At 39.8% G+C, this 22695-nt stretch overlaps 1 protein-coding gene across 3 annotated transcripts; it reads left to right on the top strand.

Moving 5' to 3' along the window:
- Positions 1 to 941: 941 nt before the first annotated feature.
- LOC115356708 (potassium voltage-gated channel subfamily H member 5-like) lies at positions 942 to 21742 on the top strand. 3 transcript variants are annotated; one of them, XM_030047965.1, is made up of 12 exons: positions 942 to 1453; positions 3533 to 3656; positions 5393 to 5499; positions 5777 to 5905; positions 7684 to 7799; positions 8464 to 8856; positions 9186 to 9278; positions 9825 to 10254; positions 16247 to 16446; positions 17508 to 17760; positions 18071 to 18267; positions 20151 to 21742. In XM_030047965.1, exons 1-12 carry the CDS (start codon positions 1381 to 1383, stop codon positions 21282 to 21284), a joined length of 3249 nt encoding a protein of 1082 aa, XP_029903825.1. In that variant the 5' UTR covers positions 942 to 1380; the 3' UTR covers positions 21285 to 21742. The 3 variants fall into 3 exon arrangements, with proteins under 3 accessions (XP_029903825.1, XP_029903826.1, XP_029903827.1); XM_030047966.1 differs by lacking the exon at positions 5393 to 5499 and having other exon boundaries at positions 5859 to 5905; XM_030047967.1 differs by lacking the exon at positions 5393 to 5499.
- Positions 21743 to 22695: the final 953 nt, after the last annotated feature.

Below are 22695 nucleotides of genomic sequence, written 5' to 3'. Positions count from 1 at the left end.
ACATGGAAGTTCATAATCGGAATTTTATATTCAGTATTCAATTTCATCATCCTGAAAAACCTCGGCACCCCCCCACCCCTTCCCGAGAACCACTGCTCTATGCTATAATAGAGTGGGCGAATTACTTAACAAATAGGAGAAGTAACTGGGAAAGTGGAGTGAAGGCCACATGAAAGCCATGTGGCTGGCGCACAATTCACATTAATGAACGGGTAAAAATGGTGAGATGAACACAGAGAGAGAGAGAGAGAGAGAGAGAGAGAGAGAGAGAGAGAGAAAGAGAAAACCAAAATAATACCGGAAGTAAGTCAGCTTTTCTTTCAAAATAAAAACATCAAATTAGTTGTTTTTGTGAACCTACTAAATCTGCACCTCTAATTCATTCGGTCTCTAGGAACAATTGCGTTAATTACAGTCTTCTTAAAAGAGTGAAGAGATCATTCCAAGTAGCAGAGTAGGCTCTATGCCATGTTTGACAAACCGAGACGATTTTGTGTGTTTTCGGCATCCTTAAACATATGGCAGGATGACTGGGTTGTGGATAGGCCTGCATAGTTAGAATACCTACTGTGTGCGCTGTGAAACTGACTTTTTGCTTCTCTTTTTTGTTGGGGGCACGTGTATTTCTCATTTCACTGTGACCGCCAACTTTGCCTGTTACAGCCTATAGCCTTCTAAAGAACGCAGGAAATAAGCGTAGTGATACAACTCACGTCCTTGAGCCATACAGGCTGCTGATTGGACTGAACTGTTTCAGACATACAGGTACCCAGAAAAAACGACAATCTCACCAGCTGGCTAGTTTCTACAATGATGTGTTTATTTTAGTCTCACCAACGTCCTGGATTTGAACAGCCAGGGGTCTTTTTCGAAATTCTCGCGAGAAGTGTGCGCCTAAAGTTTAACCTTAAATGTAACCTTCAGCTAACCCTAACGTCCACTTGAACGTCAAACCTCACCTTGGCCCTAACCGTCCTCCCAGAAGAGAGGCCGTCCCCGGAGGACCAGGCTAGCCAGGGCCGAACCGCCATTTGCACTGCTCCCTAATAAGCAACACCTGTGCCAGTTGACTCATGGACTTCCTGTGGCCAACCTCAGCCTTTACCGCTAACCAACGCGTGTTTGGAAGAAAATTACACCTAAACGGCAAATTAAATGGCCTCTACAGAGGGAAGGAGAGAAAAATAAAAAAAACGAATGTCTTGTTCGCTACCAGGTGTTTTATTTTTCATGTTAAGGGCGGAAGTAGCGTCCCTTGTTGACGTTAGCTTGACAGCGGTGGTCCAGGCTTGGCAGGGACAGCTCTCTGATGGGGGCAGTTATATCCTGACGACCGCCTGGCAGGAGTGACTATCTCTCTCTGAACGCAAGCCCACCATAATGCATGGGGGCAAGAGAGGACTGGTAGCGCCTCAGAACACCTTTCTGGAAAATATAGTCCGTCGTTCGAGTGGTAAGTTATGCCATATTTAAAAGTGAGGAAGTGCTGATTTATACCTTACTAGGCTATATCACTTAGAATGTGCATCGCTCGAGCGAACTCATAATAGCTTGTTTTTTTTTTTATGTAAAATGTAGTATTTAGTTGGAAGTTGTATTAGGCTGCCCAAGGTACGTTTTCTTATTATTTTCTATCTTATTTACTTGCTGACTTGAACTTTTTCCTGGCAAAATGTGGGGCAGTTCAGTGGAGATGAATAATTGCCTGCTTTAAGGCTTTGAGGTAGGCACATTTTTCAGGCAATTATGTGGCTACTTCTGTTAACATCACTGTAATATTCCTATAATGGAATGTCTCTAAAATAACTAAAATAGCTTTTTTTTGTGATATTTGCCTGTAGTATCCTTTTTAAATGGTATGATTGGATTGCGTCATTTTTGTGAAAAGGTCCCAGAGAGGCTGCAGTAATTGCATTAGATTACAGATTATATTTTGTGCATGTCTTTCAAAGCAGGTTTGAAAGACTGTTAATAACCAGTTTATGAGGGCATCAGTATGTGCTGCTGCCTAGTGAAGCCTAGTAATTGTTTAATCCTGTGGGTTTGTTTTTGAGATGTCAACACCCAGGTGAGCTTGACAGTAAGGTCAGTAGACCACATTACCACTCTTGTGAGAAAAACATGAGTGCAGTAATTATTTATCAGCTTGTAGCCTAATATTCTTGGAAAGACTAAATGAGTTTATTGCAATGGCATTTTTGTCTCATATTGAGTGACATTCCTCTAAAAGGCTCTTGCTGCAAGTGTATTGGATAATTTCAGACTCGCTATACTTGTTTTTGTTGTGTGTGTGTGTGTGTGTGTGTGTGTGTGTGTGTGTGTGTGTGTGTGTGTGTTGTGTGTGTGGGTGGGGCGGGGGTGTCCAAAATGTTTGCAGAGGAGAAGGTAGAATTGGTATTGTACAGGCTTGTCCACCTCTGTAATACGTTTCAAGCATATTTCTCTTGCTGATAGTGACAAACTTTAAAGGTTATTGACGGAACACAGCCTGCCTGCTGGCTGGACCCATTATTGCGCAATATTTTGTGCCAATCCCAACCCAGGATTATATATTTCAAAGCATAAACCCATCCAAAATTTAAGGATTAAGTTCAAAATAAACAAGTAGCATCATTAACTTACTAAGTGCCTATGTTTGACAGTTTGCATGGTAATTGTGCGCTAGGGATTTGGAGAGAATATCCTCCAAACCTCTTCCCTGGAGATGGCAGCTTCCTCCAAAGTGTTGTTGTAAGCTGAAGGACTTTGTATCTTCTCATCAATATTTCATCAACGTGACAGGTGGAACATAAACATTTCACCACTGACAATTTCTTCCCATTTTTTTTTTCAGATTAATATTCATTACATCTAAGAATACAAGTAACAAAGGAAAAGCTAAATTTGCTGTCTATATTGTATAATTCAGGTGAAGATATATTATGCAATGATGTTTTGGTTAAATCATGACTAATGGGGATTATAGGAGACCACTTTAACTTCTTCAGCTCCTGGTTCGCCATTGCTTTGTGTGCACAAGCTTTGTTCAAACCCACAGAGCTTTAATTTGGATTCTAGAAGAGATCCCAAGATTTCCAAAGATGCCAAATATGTCCTGTGAATTACAGGGAAGTGTGGATAAAATTATGTACAAGAGATCTTGATATTTTGTATGTGATATGCATGTGACACTTTACAATATGGAATTTTTTTTTCTGTCTTAGAAGCTACTTGAGAAGAAGTTCATGGAGAAATCTTAGTTCAAAGGATACGACAGCCCAAAATAAGGATGTCAAAGCCACCCCAAATTGCTTTACTTGCTCATTTGAAACTGCAGCACAACTGACAAAAATATCCATTGATAGCAATGCTACAGCAATAAGAGAAAATTTTATACACACATTTTGAGCCAGGAGTGGAGACCAAACCGTCCCAAAAGCTGAACAGCAGATCAACAGGTGTTACTGGCTTTTGGACTGAAGGTGTGTTTAGTTTAATGAATGATTCTGTTTCAGACATCAGTCTTCTTTGCATGTCTGTGCTTTTGTCTTAGAAACAAGTTTTCTGTTGGGAAATGCACAGATAGTGGAGTGGCCTGTTGTGTACAGCAATGATGGGTTCTGCAAGCTGTCTGGCTACCACAGAGCAGAAGTCATGCACAAGAGCAGCACATGCATGTAAGTCTGGGGAAGGGGGGAGGGAGGGTTCAAAAATCTTTAAAAAATGAAGACCAAAATAAAATACAACCTTATCTTAACTGTATCTTCCATATGTCTACAAAAATTTGAATATAAATGTACAACAATTGTAATATTCATAAAAAATCCTAAAAATTAACATAATGGCTCAGTCCAATTGATTTTTATTTGTTTTTATCTGTTGATCTGTAATTTTTAACATTTGTGAAGCACATTATAGCCATTTTGGACAGGATTGGGATGCAAAAGGATGCCAAGTTTACTGATTGCCTCATACAACCTAAATACTTGGAGATTCTATATGAACAAAAGTATTGGCCCACCTACAGGAGCTTTTTATGACATGCCATTTTAAATCAATAGGCATTAATATGGAGTTACTCCCCCCTTTGCAGTTAGAACAGCTTCCATTCTTCTGGGAGGCTTTCTACAAGATTTTGGAGTGTGGGAATTTTTGCCCATTCATTCAGAAGAGCATTTGTGAGGTCAGACATTGCTGTTGGATGAGAGGGCCTGGCTCACAATTTCCATTCTAGTTGATTCCAAAGGTGTTGGATGAGGTTGAGGTCAGGGCTCTGTGCGGGCCAGTCAAGTTCTTCCGCACCAAATTCACCCTACCATGCCTTTATGGAGCTTGCTTTGTGCACTTGAACACCCAAACTGTTCCCACAAAGTTGGAAGCAAAGAATTATCCAAAATGTCTTGGTGAGCTGAGGCATTAAGATTTCTCTTCACTGGAACTAAGGGGCCGAGGCCAACCCCAGAAAAACAAGCCCATAGCGTTATCCCTCCTCCACCAAACATAACAGTTGGCACAATGCAGTCAGGCAGGGAATGTTCTCCTGGCATTTGCCATGGAAACCCACGTCATGGAGCTCCCAGCTCCCACTTTCTGTGCTGATGCTGATGCATGAGGATTGGAGCTCTGCAGTTACTGAGTCAGCAGAGCGTCAGCTACTTTTACGCACTATGCGCCTCAGCGCTCGGCGACCCGCTCTGTATCTTTACGTGGTCTGCCACCTGGTGGCTGAGTCGCTGTGCTTCCTAAACACTTACAGCTGATGGTGGAATATCTAGGAGGGAAGAAATTTCACCAACTGACTTGTTGCAGCAGTGGCATCCTATTACATTACTATTACAGCACCACGCTGGAACTCAGTGAGCTCTTTAGAATGAGCCATTCTTTCACAAATGTTTGTAAAGGCAGACTGCATGGCTAGCTGCTGGATTTTATACACCTGTGGCAATGGGACTGAATGAAACACCTGAATTCAGTGATTAAGAAGTGTGGCTCAATACTTTGGTACATACTGTTTATCTGCCACAAATTTGATACACTTGTGAAAGTGTGAAACCATAAAATGCAAAATTTAAAGAGTATAAAAACTTTGACTGATGGAGGTTCAGTGTAAACCAAAACATTTCAGGTCCTTTAGAAAAAGTGTTATTTGCTGACCATTGTTTTCATGGATAATATTAAATTCAGTAATTCAAGGTGTTACATTTAATGGCACAAGTGTTTTCAGTTTACTACATTTTCACGGGTCTGTGATGAGCATATGAGAAGTTATAAATGACTAAAATAACGCAATACAAACAGGTGAAAACAGGCCCTAATTTAACCTCTGCCCTCCTGCCTCCCCATTTCCCCCCAACACCAGCATACATTTTTTGCACTTCTTTGTCTTCTCTGTCTCCAAATTTGGTCATCACAGGTTCATGTATGGTGACCTGACTGATAAGAAGACTATAGACAAAATCAGACAGACCTTTGATAACTATGAGTCCAATTTCTTTGAGGTGCTGCTCTATACAAAGAATCGTGAGTACTACTATTCAATCTGGTGTTGTTTTCTTAAAAAAGTCAAATGCATGATCAAAAGTGATTGTGGATAATATTGAAAACTTGGCCCAGATGTAATTTGATATATTTTGTTTTTTATGTGTCCATACTAGTCTAAGTTTTGTGTTAATTACAAGCAATAACACATCCACTATTGACAATGTTACTCTATTTTTCTCTTCTTCTATATATTCCTCTACTTAATTTTTTTTTAGAACTTTTTGCTCTTTTTCTTCTCTCATATTGATTTCTGCAGGGACACCAATATGGCTTTATATGCAGGTAGCCCCGATCAGAAATGAAAATGATAAGGTGGTCCTTTTCCTCTGTACCTTCAGAGACATCACACTTTTCAAGCAGCCAATTGAAGATGAATCATCGAGAGGTGAATAACATTGTTCATGCTTTTCTGCATGTAAAATCTGAATATTCTAAGAGATCCTTTTGTTGAAAAACACTTCAGGAATCAATCTTTAAAGCTCCAGTCTCAGCTTCAATCAGCTAAATCCAAAATCCCAAGTTTCATTCCAGCTGTAATCCAATAAATAGATGTTAACTTATGATACTTATGATCGCCTTCACAGTATTTGATGAATATATAAATTCATCTATTTTCCATACTTGCTTTTTCCTAAGTAGGGCCGTGGCAGATTGGAGCCTATCCCAGCATGCATTTGGCAAGAGGCTTAAATGATTATTATACAAAAATGAATTAATCAGTTATTGAATCAACCAGTCAATCATGCTACCAACCGCCCAGTTTCCAAGTTACAACAGAGGCACAGATGCTTAAATATTTGCAAAAATGATGTTCCTTTAATAAACTGCTAGAGTGTCTTAACTGTCTTTAGATCTTCACCTTTTTCATTTCTGTTGCCTCACACCACAAACTGCAGCCAATACAAATGGCACATCAGCTGCTTATATCACACAAACTGAAACAATTTGTAATTACAGTGCATTGATTATATTGTCAGCTTGGGCTTGAATCCATCTGTATTCTCTCTCTGCAGCTCCCTCTAAAAACATTTTGCACTGACACCTCTGTTTCCCCATTCTGCTTGAGAAAAAGCGTGTAGGGCACAGTGCAGCCAAAAAAGGCCACACATGAGTGGCTGTGACTTAACAGATTGTTTTTCTCCTGGTATGTAACATACAACTGTCCAGGTGTTGTCTGTGCGGGTCAGTGAGCACTGGTCTCCATGGTCTTCACAGTGCCATTACTGCCATATCCCTGGGCGCTAAGTGTGGCACTGCCACTATGTCTTTTACATCAAGCAGAAAGAAAGGCCGCTCAGGCCATATGGGAATTGTAAATGTAACTGTGCGTGTCTATGCTATAAATACTTTACTATACTGTAAATACTGCTCCTACGTAGAGAAAACAATTGGCTGTCAGTCTTTTCCAGCTGACAATGTAATTGACACAATCTATTTCCACATCTGTCTTCTGCCAGGTACACCATCACTTTTTTGTGTGCCTTCTCAAATGGTCAGCCTTGGTATAATCTTTTTGAAAGTTCAGGTATCCCTTGTAAACATGAGGAAATTCACTTGATTTCTGTCAAAAACATGGGAGAAAAGGTGATGAGCAAAATTAGCAAGACATGACCTCAGAATTAACAAGAAATTACATTTTAAGAAATACAAAAAATGATCTGAAAGTTAGGGGAAAATGATTAAAAATCAGAGAAAATGACCTGAAACTGATCAGAAATAGTCAGTAACAAATTACAAGAAATTTGTCAGAAAAATATAGGCAAAAAACTACTTGAAAATTACCTGATAATTAGCAAAACTCACCAGACAACTATTTAAAAAAATAACAAATAAAAGTAACAAATGACCAGAAGTACAGAGGACTATATTTACATTATTATTATTTCATATGTAAAACAATATTACAAGGAAAAATAACGTAACCCAGAATCTAACAAAGTCTTATGGTCTTGTGTCAGACAGATTGTCAATCTTTTGGAGCTATATTGATCTACTGATAGTAAAATGCAAAAGGCCCCCAGATAATTTCCAACATCACTGTGACCAATTGCAATAGTGTGAGTTTGTATGAAGCAGGGCAAGGATTCTGTTGACACACATTATTGGTTGTTGTACAGTGCTGTGTGCAGTGATGCAGCAGTCTGTCTTCCTGTCTTTGGTCAGGATGGACCAAGTTTGCCAGGCTGACACGAGCGTTAACCAACAATCGCAACTTGGTGCAGCAGCTGGCACCACTAAGCAAGACGGAGGTCAGCCACAAACCCTCCAGACTGGCTGAGGTGAGCAGCTTCCCAGTGAAAATGACATTGTTTCAATATGCTTAAAATATTTATGTAAACTTCATGTTTCAGAACATGATGACTTTTCCAACCAAGAACTAAGTACCAAAGGAAATCCCATCCAGCAGCCATTATTGATGTACTTTCCATTTGTGAGTCCATTCTGTTGTTGTTCTTTTGCATTCCTGTCTGTAACTGTCCAAATGTAGACATCATGACATCACATCAAGAGGCTCTCAGCACAACTGAAATGGAGTTTGATCACAGAAGATTTTTTTCAACAATGATACAGAGAAGGATCCATCATAGAAGCAGACATTTCTACACTAAATTTCTTCGCTGACAGTAGCCTCTGTAGTCAGTAATACATACACTGGCTTGTTATTAAATGTAAGTAGTTTAGATTATTGACGTTATATAGGCTGCTGAGAGTAATTCTGAGAAATACAGGAAATCTGAAGTAAAAGTTTGAGGGTATGTGAATACAACAAAAGGTGAATCAAAACACTTCACAATAGCACATCGGAGATTAATGATGTATGATAATGTATATAACACTTCAAATATTGTTTTCTAGAGCAGAAAGGACTGATGAGAGCACTGTCCCTTGAAGCGTGTAGTTGTTTTATCATGGTAGTGAGGATCTTTTTCCTCCCAATTAAAGGTTCTCCAGCTGGGTTCTGATATTCTGCCTCAGTATAAGCAAGAAGCTCCTAAGACCCCTCCCCACATCATCCTCCACTACTGCGCCTTTAAGACCACCTGGGACTGGGTCATCCTCATCCTCACCTTCTACACTGCCATCATGGTACCCTATAACGTTTCCTTCAAGACCAAGCAGAACAATTTGGCTTGGCTGGTGCTGGATAGCGTCGTGGACGTCATCTTCCTCATCGACATTGTGCTCAACTTCCACACCACCTTCGTTGGTCCTGCTGGAGAGGTCATTTCAGACGCCAAGCTGATTCGAATGAATTACCTCAAGACTTGGTTTGTCATCGACCTGCTGTCCTGTCTGCCGTATGACATCATCAATGCCTTTGAAAATGTAGATGAGGTAGGTGACTTTGAATTTACTTAGAGCTGTTGTAGTGTTTGCTATTCGGACTGTTTTCAGTGCCGTTCTGAGGATGCTTGGGATCAGAAAGACTGTATAAAAGTAGAATGAAAATACATTAGAAATTAAAATGGAAATTCAAGTCATCATGTCAAGCCAGGACTCCGTTATCTGCTTTCACCTTGGCTATTGCTAGGGAATTATTACCTCAGAACAGCACCCCATTTGTTGGCAATAGATGATAATTTCAATTTCAGTCTTGAAATGAATTAACAGTATCCTATATATAAGTGATGAGATGTTTCTCATGGCCTTTTTCTTTTTTGAAGGATGCCATCACAGCTGCCTCTCCAGCAAATCACCTGCGTGAATCTTCAAATTTGCACAGGAATACCACGAGGACAGAAGACTCTGTTCTCCCAGTAAGAATACTCACGTTGGTTTAATTGCAAAAATCAAAACAAAGAAACATATACTGGTCTGATTTTTGACAATTCTGGCAAATTCCAATATGTTTTCTATAAAATTCAGACATGGGACTTATTTGAATTTACAAACTCAAGTGTCTGACAGAGAAAGTGAAATGCTGGGCACTTGCACTATACAGCAATAACCATCAGTATTTATTTAATATGGAAAATATAAAAATGTTGTTGTTGCACATCATTCTTATATGATGTTATGATTTGTTATGCATTGCGGTAATTCTATTTTAGTAACTTGGAATGGGAATTTTGAATTAAATTGTTATGGATCAGTCAATCAATATACCCAGGTTTTATGCAGTAGGTTGTACTTGAAGCATTATTTTTACATTTTCAGTCAATTCTGTGATTGTACCATTATCCATGCACTGTGTTATGGATTGTCCTTGCCAATACCCCCTCCCTGTGTATTTATGAAGAAACACTTGTGAAGAATGAATGCAGTATATCTTGTTCATCTGTAGTGACTTTCTCACTCTTCAGGGTCTCAGCAGTCTGTTCAGCTCACTGAAGGTGATCCGGTTGCTCCGGTTGGGCCGAGTAGCCCGGAAGCTGGACCACTACCTGGAATACGGAGCAGCCGTCCTGGTCCTGTTGGTGTGCGTCTTTGGCCTTGTAGCGCACTGGCTGGCCTGCATCTGGTACAGCATTGGAGACTACGAGGTCATCGACGAGACCACCAACACCATTAAGACAGACAGCTGGCTGTACCAGCTGGCCCTCAGTATCGGCACACCTTATCGTTACAATGCGAGCGGTACAGGCCAGTGGGAAGGAGGCCCCAATAAAGACACTCTCTACATCTCCTCCCTCTACTTCACCATGACCAGTCTCACCACTATTGGGTTTGGAAACATCGCTCCGACCACAGATGGTGAGAAGATTTTCTCCGTGGCCATGATGATGGTGGGCTGTAAGTACTTTATTACTTGCCAGCAAGACTATCATTCTGAAGGGCATGTGGGGTATAAAAAGTGTTTCATTGGATATTTGCCTTTAGTTAGTGGTGACATGGCTTTTTCTGATACAGATATCCTCAGGAGTTTTCCTCCCAAAACAGCTCAATCTAAATCACATCCATATTGGAAAAACTGTGACTTATTTTACATTTTATTACAAGTCATGGTCCTCTAATACAGACACACACACACACACACACACACACACTCAGTCTTTCTCACTGTGTCTCTCTCTCTTACACACACACACATGCACACCCACACACGCGCACAAAACCCCAACTCTACCCTTCCTTCTCCCAAGCCTCTGACAAATCGTACAAATGCTCAAACAGTTTATTCAGTTGCCAGTGGATAGTTTGTCAAGGGAAATTGTTTGTTCAAAACATTTTAAATCCAAGTGACCACAAAGTATTTTTCTTCTTAAAGGGGCTTGCAAATCTGATTGGAGGACCAAAGTGTGTGACAAGCTGTAATTGACTTCAAATAAACCATACATCCTTTGAAGCTATTTTCATATCACTGATGCAGTCATCCATTCATAAAATGCCAGTGGAAGCTTGCAGGAAGGCAAAACAATCTGGATGCGTTTACTTGCATGCTAGACAAGTTAATGTGCTCTGCAGCCCTGTCGGCTATGCAGCAGCTGCCAGTAAAGTAACATATGTCTGTTGTAGAGGTTCAGAAAGATCATTTTATTTCAACCTGTAATAGAGCTTTTTTGGTAGAATGAAAGATTTTAGACACTGATATGCATTAATTTTTAAAATGCTTTCCTGGATAAGAAATTTGCTAAAATTGCTCCGCAAAGATTTGAAAGTTACTCCACAGTAGGTTTCCATGCACATGTACATTCAGTTTACCGGTAACTCATTTTGCATATCAAAAAATACCTCAATGAAATTAACAGACTCTCACATCACCATGTGTTTTGTTCAGTATGCTCCACTATTGCCTTCTGTCTTTTTCATTAATTTCAAAGAATTAACAAGGAGCACATGCATCACACAGAGAAACAGATAAACAAGCAAACATACAAAATACATGCATACTTGTTTTATATTATGTATATGTGCACATGTACATACACACATAACTACATAAATATTAATACACCCTTGTAGTTTGTCCATGTGTATATACACTAACAATTCATACATATATACAGATATCATATTTACAGTATATTCTCCATTATGTTCAAGCATAACAAAAATAATACCAAGCAGATTCCACCTAGAGTATATACACTACTCACAAAAAGTTAGGGATATTCGGCTTTTGGGTGAAATTTATGGAAAATGTAAAATGTTCACGCTACAGTGATATTATATCATGAAAGTAGGGCATTTAAGTAGAAGCATACACTGGTGATTTCCTCATCTCAAACAATTTCTTGAAACAAAAGCCAACAACAGTGGTGGATACACCACAACAAAAAATGTCAGTGTCAATAACTTGTCATGTGCCCTTGAGCATCAATTACAGCTTGACAACGACGTCTCATGCTGTTCACAAGTCGACTTATTGTCTGCTGAAGCATGGCATCCCACTCTTCTTGAAGGGCGGCCCTCAGGTCATTGAGGTTCTGGGGTACAGAGCTCCGAGCCTCTACACGGCGACTCAGCTGATCCCATAGGTTTTCTATGGGATTCAGGTCTGAGAAAGTGCAGGCCACTCCATTTGAGGTACCCCAGTCTCCAGCAGCCATTCCCTAATGATACGACCTCGATGAGCTGGAGCATCAAACACCTGATGTGAATTTTGACGTTAAGCTCCTTGTTAGAGAACAACAACTTGTGCAAAAAGTACTGAAACATTGAACAGTTGGACATGTGCATTCAAAAGTTTACAGAAGGTCACATTAAGTTCACCTGTAAAGGTTATAATGCATTTTAGGTTCATCCTGAAATTTCACCCGAAAGCCGAATATCCCTAACTTTTTGTGAGTAGTGTATTTCCAACGAAAACAGCACCAATTTATGTTTTGTAGCCCTCTGTTAAATATATCATCACTTACTTCAACATGAAGACATTCAGACAAAGTGTCATTTTTCAAGATAGTCCACCTCTTGCATAATTAAAATCTAAAGTGATATTTTGCTGCTAAGCAGAGCAGCAAAATGTATACAGGCAAGACCCACTGAGGTTAACCACATCATCATTTGGCTGTCTCACACCAGTTTCTCAAACAGACACAGAATTTCTGCTTTCAGTGAGGAAAAAGAGGTAAAAAAAAAAAAAAAAGGGTTATTTCTTGGTCTACTTAAAATCCCTTCATGTACTTTTGATAAAAAGCATGACTTTATCCCATATCTCTTCAGTGTTTCAATCAGCTTTTTGAGACTGAGCCCTCTAGCTTACAAAATTTTATCTGATATTTTTTTGAATACTTCATTTTGTTAAATGAGGTATTGCCAAAGCCTAGTGTGCTTAAAATACTGTTTTATGAATTCCTTTCATCTCACTTGTCTCCTAGCAGATAGACTCTGAGTGTTGGGTGTGGAGAGAGAATTGTCTTCTTTCTTAAAGATTTTTTTTAAAAAAGTAAAACAACTCCTTTTTTCTCTTGTTTAGCCGGGTGAGTTGATATGCAGCATTTTGTTATTTATAGCAACAGCCAAGGGGAGGTGTTGAATGGAGTGTGAGGGTGAGACACATACACACACTTACACCTGAAGCTCTACTGAGCAGCAGAGGTGCGATGTTGCAGAAATTGCTGTAATGTAGCTACTGAATGTAGCTTTCCAGATGTATATTTGGTGTGCTGTATGTAGATTAACTTGTTCTTACCTCCCTAGCTTCATCTGTCATTGAATCTAATTTGACCCAGACTTGGTAAATAACAGCCTCCAGGTGTGTTTCCTGTTTCCGGGTCAGGATGACAAGCCTGATATTGCTCACATGATAATTGTTACGACACAAAGCTGTAGAGTCACGGCATGAGGGCAGATTACCTTCTCTTTTCGGAATTACTTTGCAGCGTTGCACAGCCTCACCTCATCAAATGCTTTAAAGTGATAGTTCATCCATTTAGAAAAAACTGATATTATTTCACTTCCCACTTAGCTGTTGGACAGTAGTGATGCTATCTTCCTCTCATTGTTACTGAGTGCTGGATATTGGCTGGATGCTCCAAATTTCCCCCCAGCTTGCATTCTGAAAAATAACTACAATAATCCACTCAAACAAAGTTTAACATCACTTTACAAGTATCACTTTCCCAAAATAAAATACACATATGATTTTTTGGTGCACATGGACATTCATTTTACTGAGATTGTCATTTTTTCCTTTTATCACCACATGGAAAGATCTGGTAGCTTCTGCACTTCCTGTATCACACTGTTCCAGAGGAGCAGTAGCTGCCATTTGTTTTCTTCATTGAACACATGAATGCATTTTGGGGGACAAAATTAACAACTTTGTCCACAGTACTAAAAGATAGCTGACAACTAATGTTGTGTCTAGCTTCTTCTTTTCCTCCACTCCCCTCTGTCACACACATTTCACACCTGCCAGCCGTTGTAACTGAGCACCAGCACAGAAGGCTCCGACCACACAAGAACATAGTTCTACTGTTGATTATTGTTTTGTTTAGCTCTTAAATGGTCAACATTCTGATGCCATTTTTGGCTGTGAAAAAATCTGATACATATCATCAAACTCAAACTTTGTGTATTTAACAAGTTGAGTGGATTAAGGTGGTTATTTTTAAGAAATGTAAGGTATTTGCAATCTGGATGCAATTTGTAAAAGGACCCAAATAGTTGAGCTATCAATCATATTGTAAATATCTGGGCAGGTAACAAACTCTCATTTAAAATCTATTTTTGATTATACAAGTAAAACAGAGACAAAATAGTCCTCTAGTATGGAAATAAATGTTGTTGAGAGTATAAAGCGTTTTGCAGACAACATTTCTGTTCTTGACTCTGGTCATGCAGTTCACATGAAGCCACGGCCTCAGTGTGTGACCTGTTAGATACAGTTTAGCACTCAGCTTTGTGGATAATTAAAAGTGACATATTCAGCGCCCATCACCGCCTGCTGTGGGATTCTGAAGGTTGGTCTTCACCACCCCCTTAAAGAAATCCATTGCCTTCTCTTCAAGCTGCAGAGCTCTGTGATGCTTTGATTAGACTTTTCACAACACTCAAGCTCTTCAGGTTCTTAATTTCCTCTTCAAAAATTCACTCCTTGAACGTTCTTGCTCTGTCTTTTTCTTTATTGCCTCATCTGATCCCTTTTCTGATGTTTAGCATTTCATTATACACTTAATGTGTAAACATTAGGTACACTTCCTCTTTTCATCAAGTACACTGAGAAGGCAAATCCAGGCAAAAAAAGATGATCATGATCATGAAAAACATTGATCTCTTTCATTAAATCTATGAAGAAATATAGAGAATAAAATGAGTTGAGAAGGATTTTTAAAGCTTTAAGACAGCTGAGATGTGCATTGCGTTTTTTCAAGCAAATCAATATTTCTGTTTTTGTGCGGGTGTTTGTACCATCACCAACTGGAGTTACAGTAATAGTTTCTCCTTTTTTCCTCTGCTCTCACCACCAGTCTTTCTGTACAGTTCCCCCTTCGTGACTCCTACTCTTGTACCAACCTTTGGCCCACTCCTTTTAAAACAGCATGCAGAGTGATGCAGTACAAAAAGTGAGGGAAACAGAAAGTGACAGCCGCGCTGCACGGTTTTTGCTTCCAAAAGTAAACACCCATTACTCTGATGGTGTTTGGATCACGACGATCACTCAGTCACACTGAAGTGTCGGGTTCAATTACGGCCTGTAAATCTTTTGCTACAGATACAGTAATTATGTGGGATGGATGAAGGGAGTGTGCAGTAAAGGAAAGGGAGCTTTTGCCTGAAGGCTGGAATGTAGTCAATGGACAATGACCCATCACATTAGATCTGTACCCTAACCTTTGTGATCCTCCTCTAAAGACTGGAGACGTTTCTTTCCCCTTGAGTGGGTAAAACCTCATGAAAACGGGATACTAACTGACTCATTGGGGTCATTGCAGCGCTGTAGCACAGTACTCTTGCTGAGAAAATGTGCATTCTAAATTAAGCTTGGGCTCAATTCACACATTATGTGTGTGTATGTGTGTGTTTGTGTTAACCCTATCTTTAGACAGCCATATTGTCAAGCATGTATTCTGTTTCATATCAGAGCAGGTTAGCCACAGAATGTACACTGTGAGGAAACCAATACTGGACCACCTGGCATTCCTCTAACATAGTTTCACATCAAAACTAATATACAGTAGACAGAGAATTAAGAGCTGACAGCCAGAGTCTTTCCCTCATGTTCATCTTTTTATGCCAAGTGCAAAATAAACTCATCTATAGCAAAGAACAATATTATTTTAGAAAAAGTGGTGTGTACAGTACCTTATTTCTTTCACTGCTTCATTTTTATTCCATGCTTTAAGAAACAATCTCTGGCTACATGAGAGAAGATGACGCATTTCAGCTATATGCAAAGCCTTTATCAGATCATGAGCGGTGAACACAAATAGCTATTTTTATGCTTTTTAGCCTTCCTTATGCTCTGATGAAGGCTTTGCATATAGCTGAAATGCATTAGCATAACTCTCGTGGCCAGAATTTCCCGGTTTAAATAAAAATCAAGCACTGAAGAAATGAAGTTGAATAAAAACATCTGATCCAAAAAAAAAAAAAAAAAAAAAAAAAAGCAATGAAGAGATGAGGTATGTGTTTTTTGGACTGCTTCTTCTTCCACACCTCCAAGATTGTACTGTTTTGGGCTTATCACCCTTCTAATATTATTGTTTGTTCAGAATCTCAGACCTCACATTTTTGATTATGGCAATAGTTTCCGTCCCTCTGTTCCAAATGTTGTCAAGTATATTCGGCTTTGCCTGTACACACTTTTGTGAGGCTATTTTAACCTGTGTCTGTCTTTCAGCTCTACTTTATGCTACCATCTTTGGGAATGTGACCACCATCTTCCAGCAGATGTACACCAACACTAACCGCTACCATGAGATGCTCAACAATGTGCGTGACTTCCTAAAGCTTTACCAGGTACCCAAAGGCCTGAGTGAGAGGGTGATGGACTTCATCGTCTCCACCTGGGCGATGTCTAAGGGCATCGACACAGATAAGGTATTGATATTGTTATTTGTGCTAATCGTAGTAGTGGTGGTAATGTGAGTGATGGTAGTAGTAGTGGTAGTACTTTGTTGTCACATGTGCTGTGATGTGATAATCTTAAAGATGACCAGTGACAGTTTTGGCAACTATTTCATTGCCATTGTTAAAGGAAGCACAGTAGTGGTGCTATCTTCCTCTCATTGTCACTGAGTGCTGGATACTGGCTGGATGCTCCAAATGCTAACTGTTAGCCTCCTGCCATTGAGGTGGACTTCCCCCCAGCTAGCATTCTGAAAAAAAAAAAAAAAAAACCTTAATCCAGAGTATCAGTCAGAAACCCTTTTTTGCTTGTAACCAACACCAATGAACTGCTGTCACCTCTTTAATAATGATAGAAAAATGGATATGACAGAAAATTAATTTTTTTAAACATTAAAATAAACATAAAAAAATATTTTTTTAAGTATTGAAAAAGTGGTCAGTAACAAAAACCGTTTTAAAGGAGGCAGGACAACAGTTTAGTTGGGCAGTTGGGCTCTAGCCAAATCTCCCCACCTCTCTTTCCTTTGTTTGCGTTCTTTCAACTGTGCAATGTTGAACAACATCATAAAACATTACATCTATGATGCCAAGTCAACAAAGCAGTGTATTACTAAAGTTTTTTCAGGGGGTGGATTCTCAGTATCTTAGATAGATATTTTTTTCTAACTTAGGATGTAAAGTAATCGTACTCAAAACGCACTGAGAGCATTTCTTTATCACTTTTAGAACATGAGACAGCCCAAGAATACACGAAGACCATTCAGCAGCTAATGCTATTTTGCGTGATGATCCATTACTTCTTCACCTGATATTTCTCTTGACTCTCTGCTCTAATTAGCGAGGTTACTGTCATCTCTGTTGATTAAAGGGGTGGGGGTGGGGTGGTTACAGACTGTGACACACACTTGAGTTGGAGGAAACAAGTTCTTTCAGTGTTGCTGCAGTTCCTCCTGGTTGCCAGTCAGTAAAGGCCCTAGATTACTCAATGACCTTTAACCTACTAACTCAATCAATATGATCATTTCTCTTAGGTTCTTTCAATCTGTCCCAAAGACATGCGAGCAGACATCTGCGTCCACCTCAACAGACAAGTGTTCAATGACCACCCAGCGTTTCGACTGGCCAGTGACGGCTGCCTGCGCTCTCTAGCCGTGGAGTTTCAGACTACACACTGCGCACCTGGAGACCTTATATTCCACATAGGCGAGAGTGTGGACACCCTGTGCTTTGTGGTCTCTGGGTCACTAGAGGTCATCCAGGATGATGAGGTTATTGCCATACTAGGCAAGTCCATATTATGAAATAAGTATTTCCCATTATCTTTGAACAGAACAAATGTTATTTTAGTTTATAGATGCATTTGGTAAATGCAGCCCTGTTATAATATTCTCTTTCTGCTGTATTACTTACACACTTATAGGCTGGAATAGGGATGATACCCAGTGATACCCAATTAGTAAAGAGAGGTTCAATCTACCATCCGTTGACCAGCTCTTTATTGACCATTGCATTGTTAGTTAAACATAACATATTTATGTAAAAAAAAAATTCAACTAGCAAATGAAACAAATAAATCATTCTTGGCTCCATCCAGGTAAAGGCGATGTGTTTGGAGACGTCTTCTGGAAAGAGTCCACACTGGCACGTGCCTGTGCCAATGTCCGGGCTCTGACCTACTGCGATCTGCATGTCATCAGAAGAGATGCTCTGATGAGAGTGCTGGAGTTTTACACAGCCTTCGCCAACTCATTCTCCCGCAACCTCATCCTCACCTGCAATCTGCGCAAACGGGTAAGAATGACGGAAACTCCCAGACTGCACGTGAATTATAAATATCAAGTGCTTTCAAACAGTTAACTGGCCATAATTTAATCCACCAGGTCCACATTTCACATTGTTAACATTTTGATTTGCATTTGTGGTTGCAAACAGCCTACATTGTATAAAAAAAATCAAGCTGGATTATTTAAGTTTAAATTTTACTTTACTTAATATCCTGACTGACAAAATAACGGCTGAGTGTACAGTTAAAAAAAGAGCAGCGTACATAAAAGTAAGTTAAACCAAAAATCAACTTTTCTTATTCATTGTTAATAAGCCTAATGCCAGTTGGTTTGAAAAGTTCCTTGTTTGGAAATGCTTCAGTCTAAACAGAATTTAGGGTGATCCCCAAATCTCAGGGAACATTTATCACTACCACAAATTTCCAATTTATGGACGATAACTGAAGCCAGGCTGACTTTCTGATAATGATGAACAAATATCAGACTTTTTTTGTTGTTTTTAAAAATAGCCTTTAGCTAGAAATAATCATTCTGTGACTTCAAAGTCAGTCTCCAGTCAGTGTATGACAGAGTGTCTTAGTGCGGTTGCAGATTACAGCCTTGGTTCACTGGTTTCAGGCTTACAAACACTATGTCATGTGTCATCTTATGGGAATAACATTATATAAAATCCTAATTAAGAATTCTATTTAGCTTCACTCTGGTACATGTGGTCTGTTTGTTGTGCTGAAATACCCTCCTGTCCCCATTACAAGACTAAGGTGTCAACTGCTTATCAGTTAAAGAATGCCCTTTTTAGAAGGAAACAGCAACATTTACTCAATATGATCACTTTTTTACCTGTTGGAGGAATATTAGAGCTATGCTTTCAAGTTCAAAAGCAAGCACCCTGCCATGACACAAAATGAAAAATACATAATGTTTAATTGCCAATTTGTTACAGCTCCATTATGTGATGAGTCGACTTACATGGCAAATTGTTTCGATTATTTGTTGCTTGACTGGGTTAGTAAACAGTTTGAAGGCAAATCTGGAGCCGCTCTTTTCTATGACAACATGTTTAAAGATTCATGGCTCGTACTCAAACCGTGTTGAATGAAAATAAGGCAATCTATTATTCATTTGAACAGATTTAGAAACTGTTCATGCAGCCTGTTCATGCCTGGCTTAAGATTTACTCTCTGTCCTCTTTGTTGTTTTTAGTATTCAGTTGACCAGTGTTGAGTAAGTCTATGCGTCTGTACAGAAATAAATAAATACATACATTGATAAGATTCTAGGGGCTTGTTTGCATGTGGGCAAAGATGGTTGATTTGTAAGAACCATTAGTTACTGCAGATGGACTCACAGACGAGTGCAGTGTGGTGAATATTGAAAACAGTTTTGGAAAGACTTGGGTTTAAACACTTTTTAAAAAGTCCAGAGATTTCTAGAGAGTTTTATAAGTATTCATTATAGAAATAGTGGAATTTGGTTTCCTAAAGTGAAAATGTTTTGGATGTTTGAATCAACTCACAAAGTCTTTGTGGAGACTCTTCAGTTTCTTTAAGTGCAAAATGCTTTGAGAGCATTATTATGTAATGCTTACGCTCAAGATTAGATGAAACAAGAAAGTGAGACACTAAGCAGCACCAGCCTTTCTGTTCCACAGTTTCTTTGAAGAAGCCCTGCTGCAAGATTATTCTCACAATTTCTCAAGTGTATTGCTGTTCTTCAGTCTTAAATATTTCAAGAAACATTGTAGCTCTAGGCTATAATCCTTGCCCTAAAGCTGTGTTATATGAATAGTCAGTTTCATCCAAGTAGACCACAGTGTACAGTCATCCTCCTAATGAGTACAGCCCACATCATTATCCTAATGCACACATCACTGATCCTTCCGCCTTGCAGATAATCTTCAGAAAGATCGCTGATGTGAAGCGGGAGCAGGAGCGCCAGAAGAACGAAGTGACTCTCTCCATCCCTGAAGACCATCCAGTCCGCAAGCTATTCCAGAGGTTCAAGCAGCAGAGGGACTCTAACATGCTGGGAGACACTCAGACTTATCAAGAGCAGAACTGTCTGCAGGTGGAGCCTCAGCACTCATGTCACACTGACCCCAACCTCTGCACCCAAAGTCAGCCCAACTCCTCTCAGCAGTACAAGAACACACCTTGCACAGGCAGCGTCCCAGGTGTGGCTGCTCCTCCACAAGGCTCACAAACATTTCTCAACACTGAGATCTCAGACCAAAGCCGTACGCAAGAGGCTGCAGAAGCGAGACCAAGGCCTTGTGCGGTGGATCAAGCACACAAGGGGGTCAACAGTCCAATCCAGCGCATGGGGGCAGCTGGACAGGGAGCGGTAGGTGGTTTTGGCAGCAGCGGCCGAGGCTGGGCAAAGTTCAGGAACACCATTTCAGTTGCACCAGCACCTCCTGCTGTTGAGCAAGAAAAGCAAACACAGAAAGAAGAGAACTGGGCTCAAGGGTCCCAGTCATCAGAGCAATTATCTACTGACAGCAAAACCTTGGATTCAGAAGAAGCTCAGGAAATGGGGAGTGCAGGAGGTGGCAGCAGCACAGGGGAAGGAAATGAGGAAAAGAGCGCCCTACACAAAACTGACTCCTGCGACAGTGGCATTACCAAGAGCGATCTGCGCATCGACAGAGCCGGGGATCCAAGAAGCCCCGTTGAGCGAAGCCCCCTGGAAAAGAGCCCGATGGAGAGAAGCCCGTTTGAGCACAGCCCTGGGGTTGAAAATGAAGGCTCAATCAAACACTCCTTTGTGCAGCCCGGGGCTGAGAACACACTCCTTCAAACAACTCTCTGTGAAGCCAAGCTGGAGCTGAAGGGCGACATTCAGATACTGAGTGGCCGACTGTCAGTCCTCGAGTCTCAGGTGGGAGAGATCCTCAGACTGCTGTCAGTCAGAAGAAGGCTGTCACTGCCACAGACTTCAACTCCAAAGCCAAAAGTCAAAAGTCAGGACTTCTTCACCTCCCAGAAGCCTGTCTCACCAGAAACAGATGATGGGCCATTTTGAATGAAAACAAAACAAAAACACTGATGATTAGGAAAAACAACTGGAATCTGGTGTTTCTTGTAAAATATGTTTGGAAAATGTAAAATACTACTACCAATAATAATTTCCATTTCCAGCTGGATTCTGGCCTGCCAAAGAAATTGCTTGCATTATGCAAATGACTGCATGCAGAGATATTTTGTCATGTTACCTCAGCACTACAACAACCCAGGGATTTTTTAATAGTTTTTGCCTTAAGAGGCACTTTCATGGTCCTATGCCTATTGTATGTGAGGCTACATTAAGAATATAGGAAAGGCAGTACTGAAACAATGAGAAACACCCACAATTATGTGTAGGAAATATGTAATTTTTTACCAACATCATAAAATGTGGCCACTTATGCACGGTAATAAAGGCTCCAGTATGTTGAAACATGTTAACATGATGGGACCATCAATAAAGTTACAGTAGAACTGTGTTCAAGTCTTTACTTTTTTTTTTTTTTTTGAGTAAGTGTTCTTGTAATGTCATCCCTGTGTTCCATTTCCACTTTCTTAAAAGACAGTTTAAATTTTTTGGTACCCAGCCTGGAGGTTCTGCAAGGACACACACCTGCCATAATGTTTCTAATCTCACTTTCAGTTTTCATGTTTAGGGAGCAGCCAGTGATCCAACTGTGCACAAGCAGCTGTCGGACAGAATTCTCTGTTGTGGAAAGACTCTTCCTTCCTCCATGCACTTTCCAAATGTGAAAAAGGCATCATCTTATTGGATAGAATAGTTAGATTCCACAGTTTGTCAACATTTTGCTGCCCACTTAAATTGAAGTGATAATGACCACCCCCAGAATATTTAAATATCAGGGAAATTAATAGCTGCTAACATTGTTTTAAAAAGCACCTCCTTCCCATTGTTTTGAAGGCAGCATCACTATCAGTTGTCAGCACAGAGCAGAGTGCATAATAATGCAGAAAGTTCATACATTTCCACGAGCATGGAAGCAGCTCCAAATAGAAATGGCAGGACATTTTTTTTTTCATTGCAAATAATCATCATATCAAGATTAGTTTGGTAAAAATGATAATGTCTCAAAGAAAATTGGGAACATTTCACTCATAAAATCAAGCCCTGTAACAGCTGCTTCTTGATACTTAATACTAAATACTAAATACATTCTTTTTTTCTTTTCTTTTTTTTTTTTTTTACTCTGCCCTAATCTCAGGTATAGGGGAACCTGTGACCAATGAAGTGAAAAAAGTAGAGTGATGCCTGCTCATCAGAGGTAGTTTTGTCTCCTCTGTTCTAGATACATTCAAGCACAGGATTTAATATTTATTCAAATCAGTAAAATGAACGTGCTACTTAAAAACATGGATCCAAGATAGATTGTGTATGGTTGTCACATTAAAACTGATTTGACAGAGTGGTA

This window comes from Myripristis murdjan, chromosome 24, assembly GCF_902150065.1.
Source record: "Myripristis murdjan chromosome 24, fMyrMur1.1, whole genome shotgun sequence".
Classification (NCBI taxonomy): Eukaryota; Metazoa; Chordata; class Actinopteri; order Holocentriformes; family Holocentridae; genus Myripristis; species Myripristis murdjan.
This window is presented reverse-complemented; position numbering and strand designations above follow the sequence as displayed.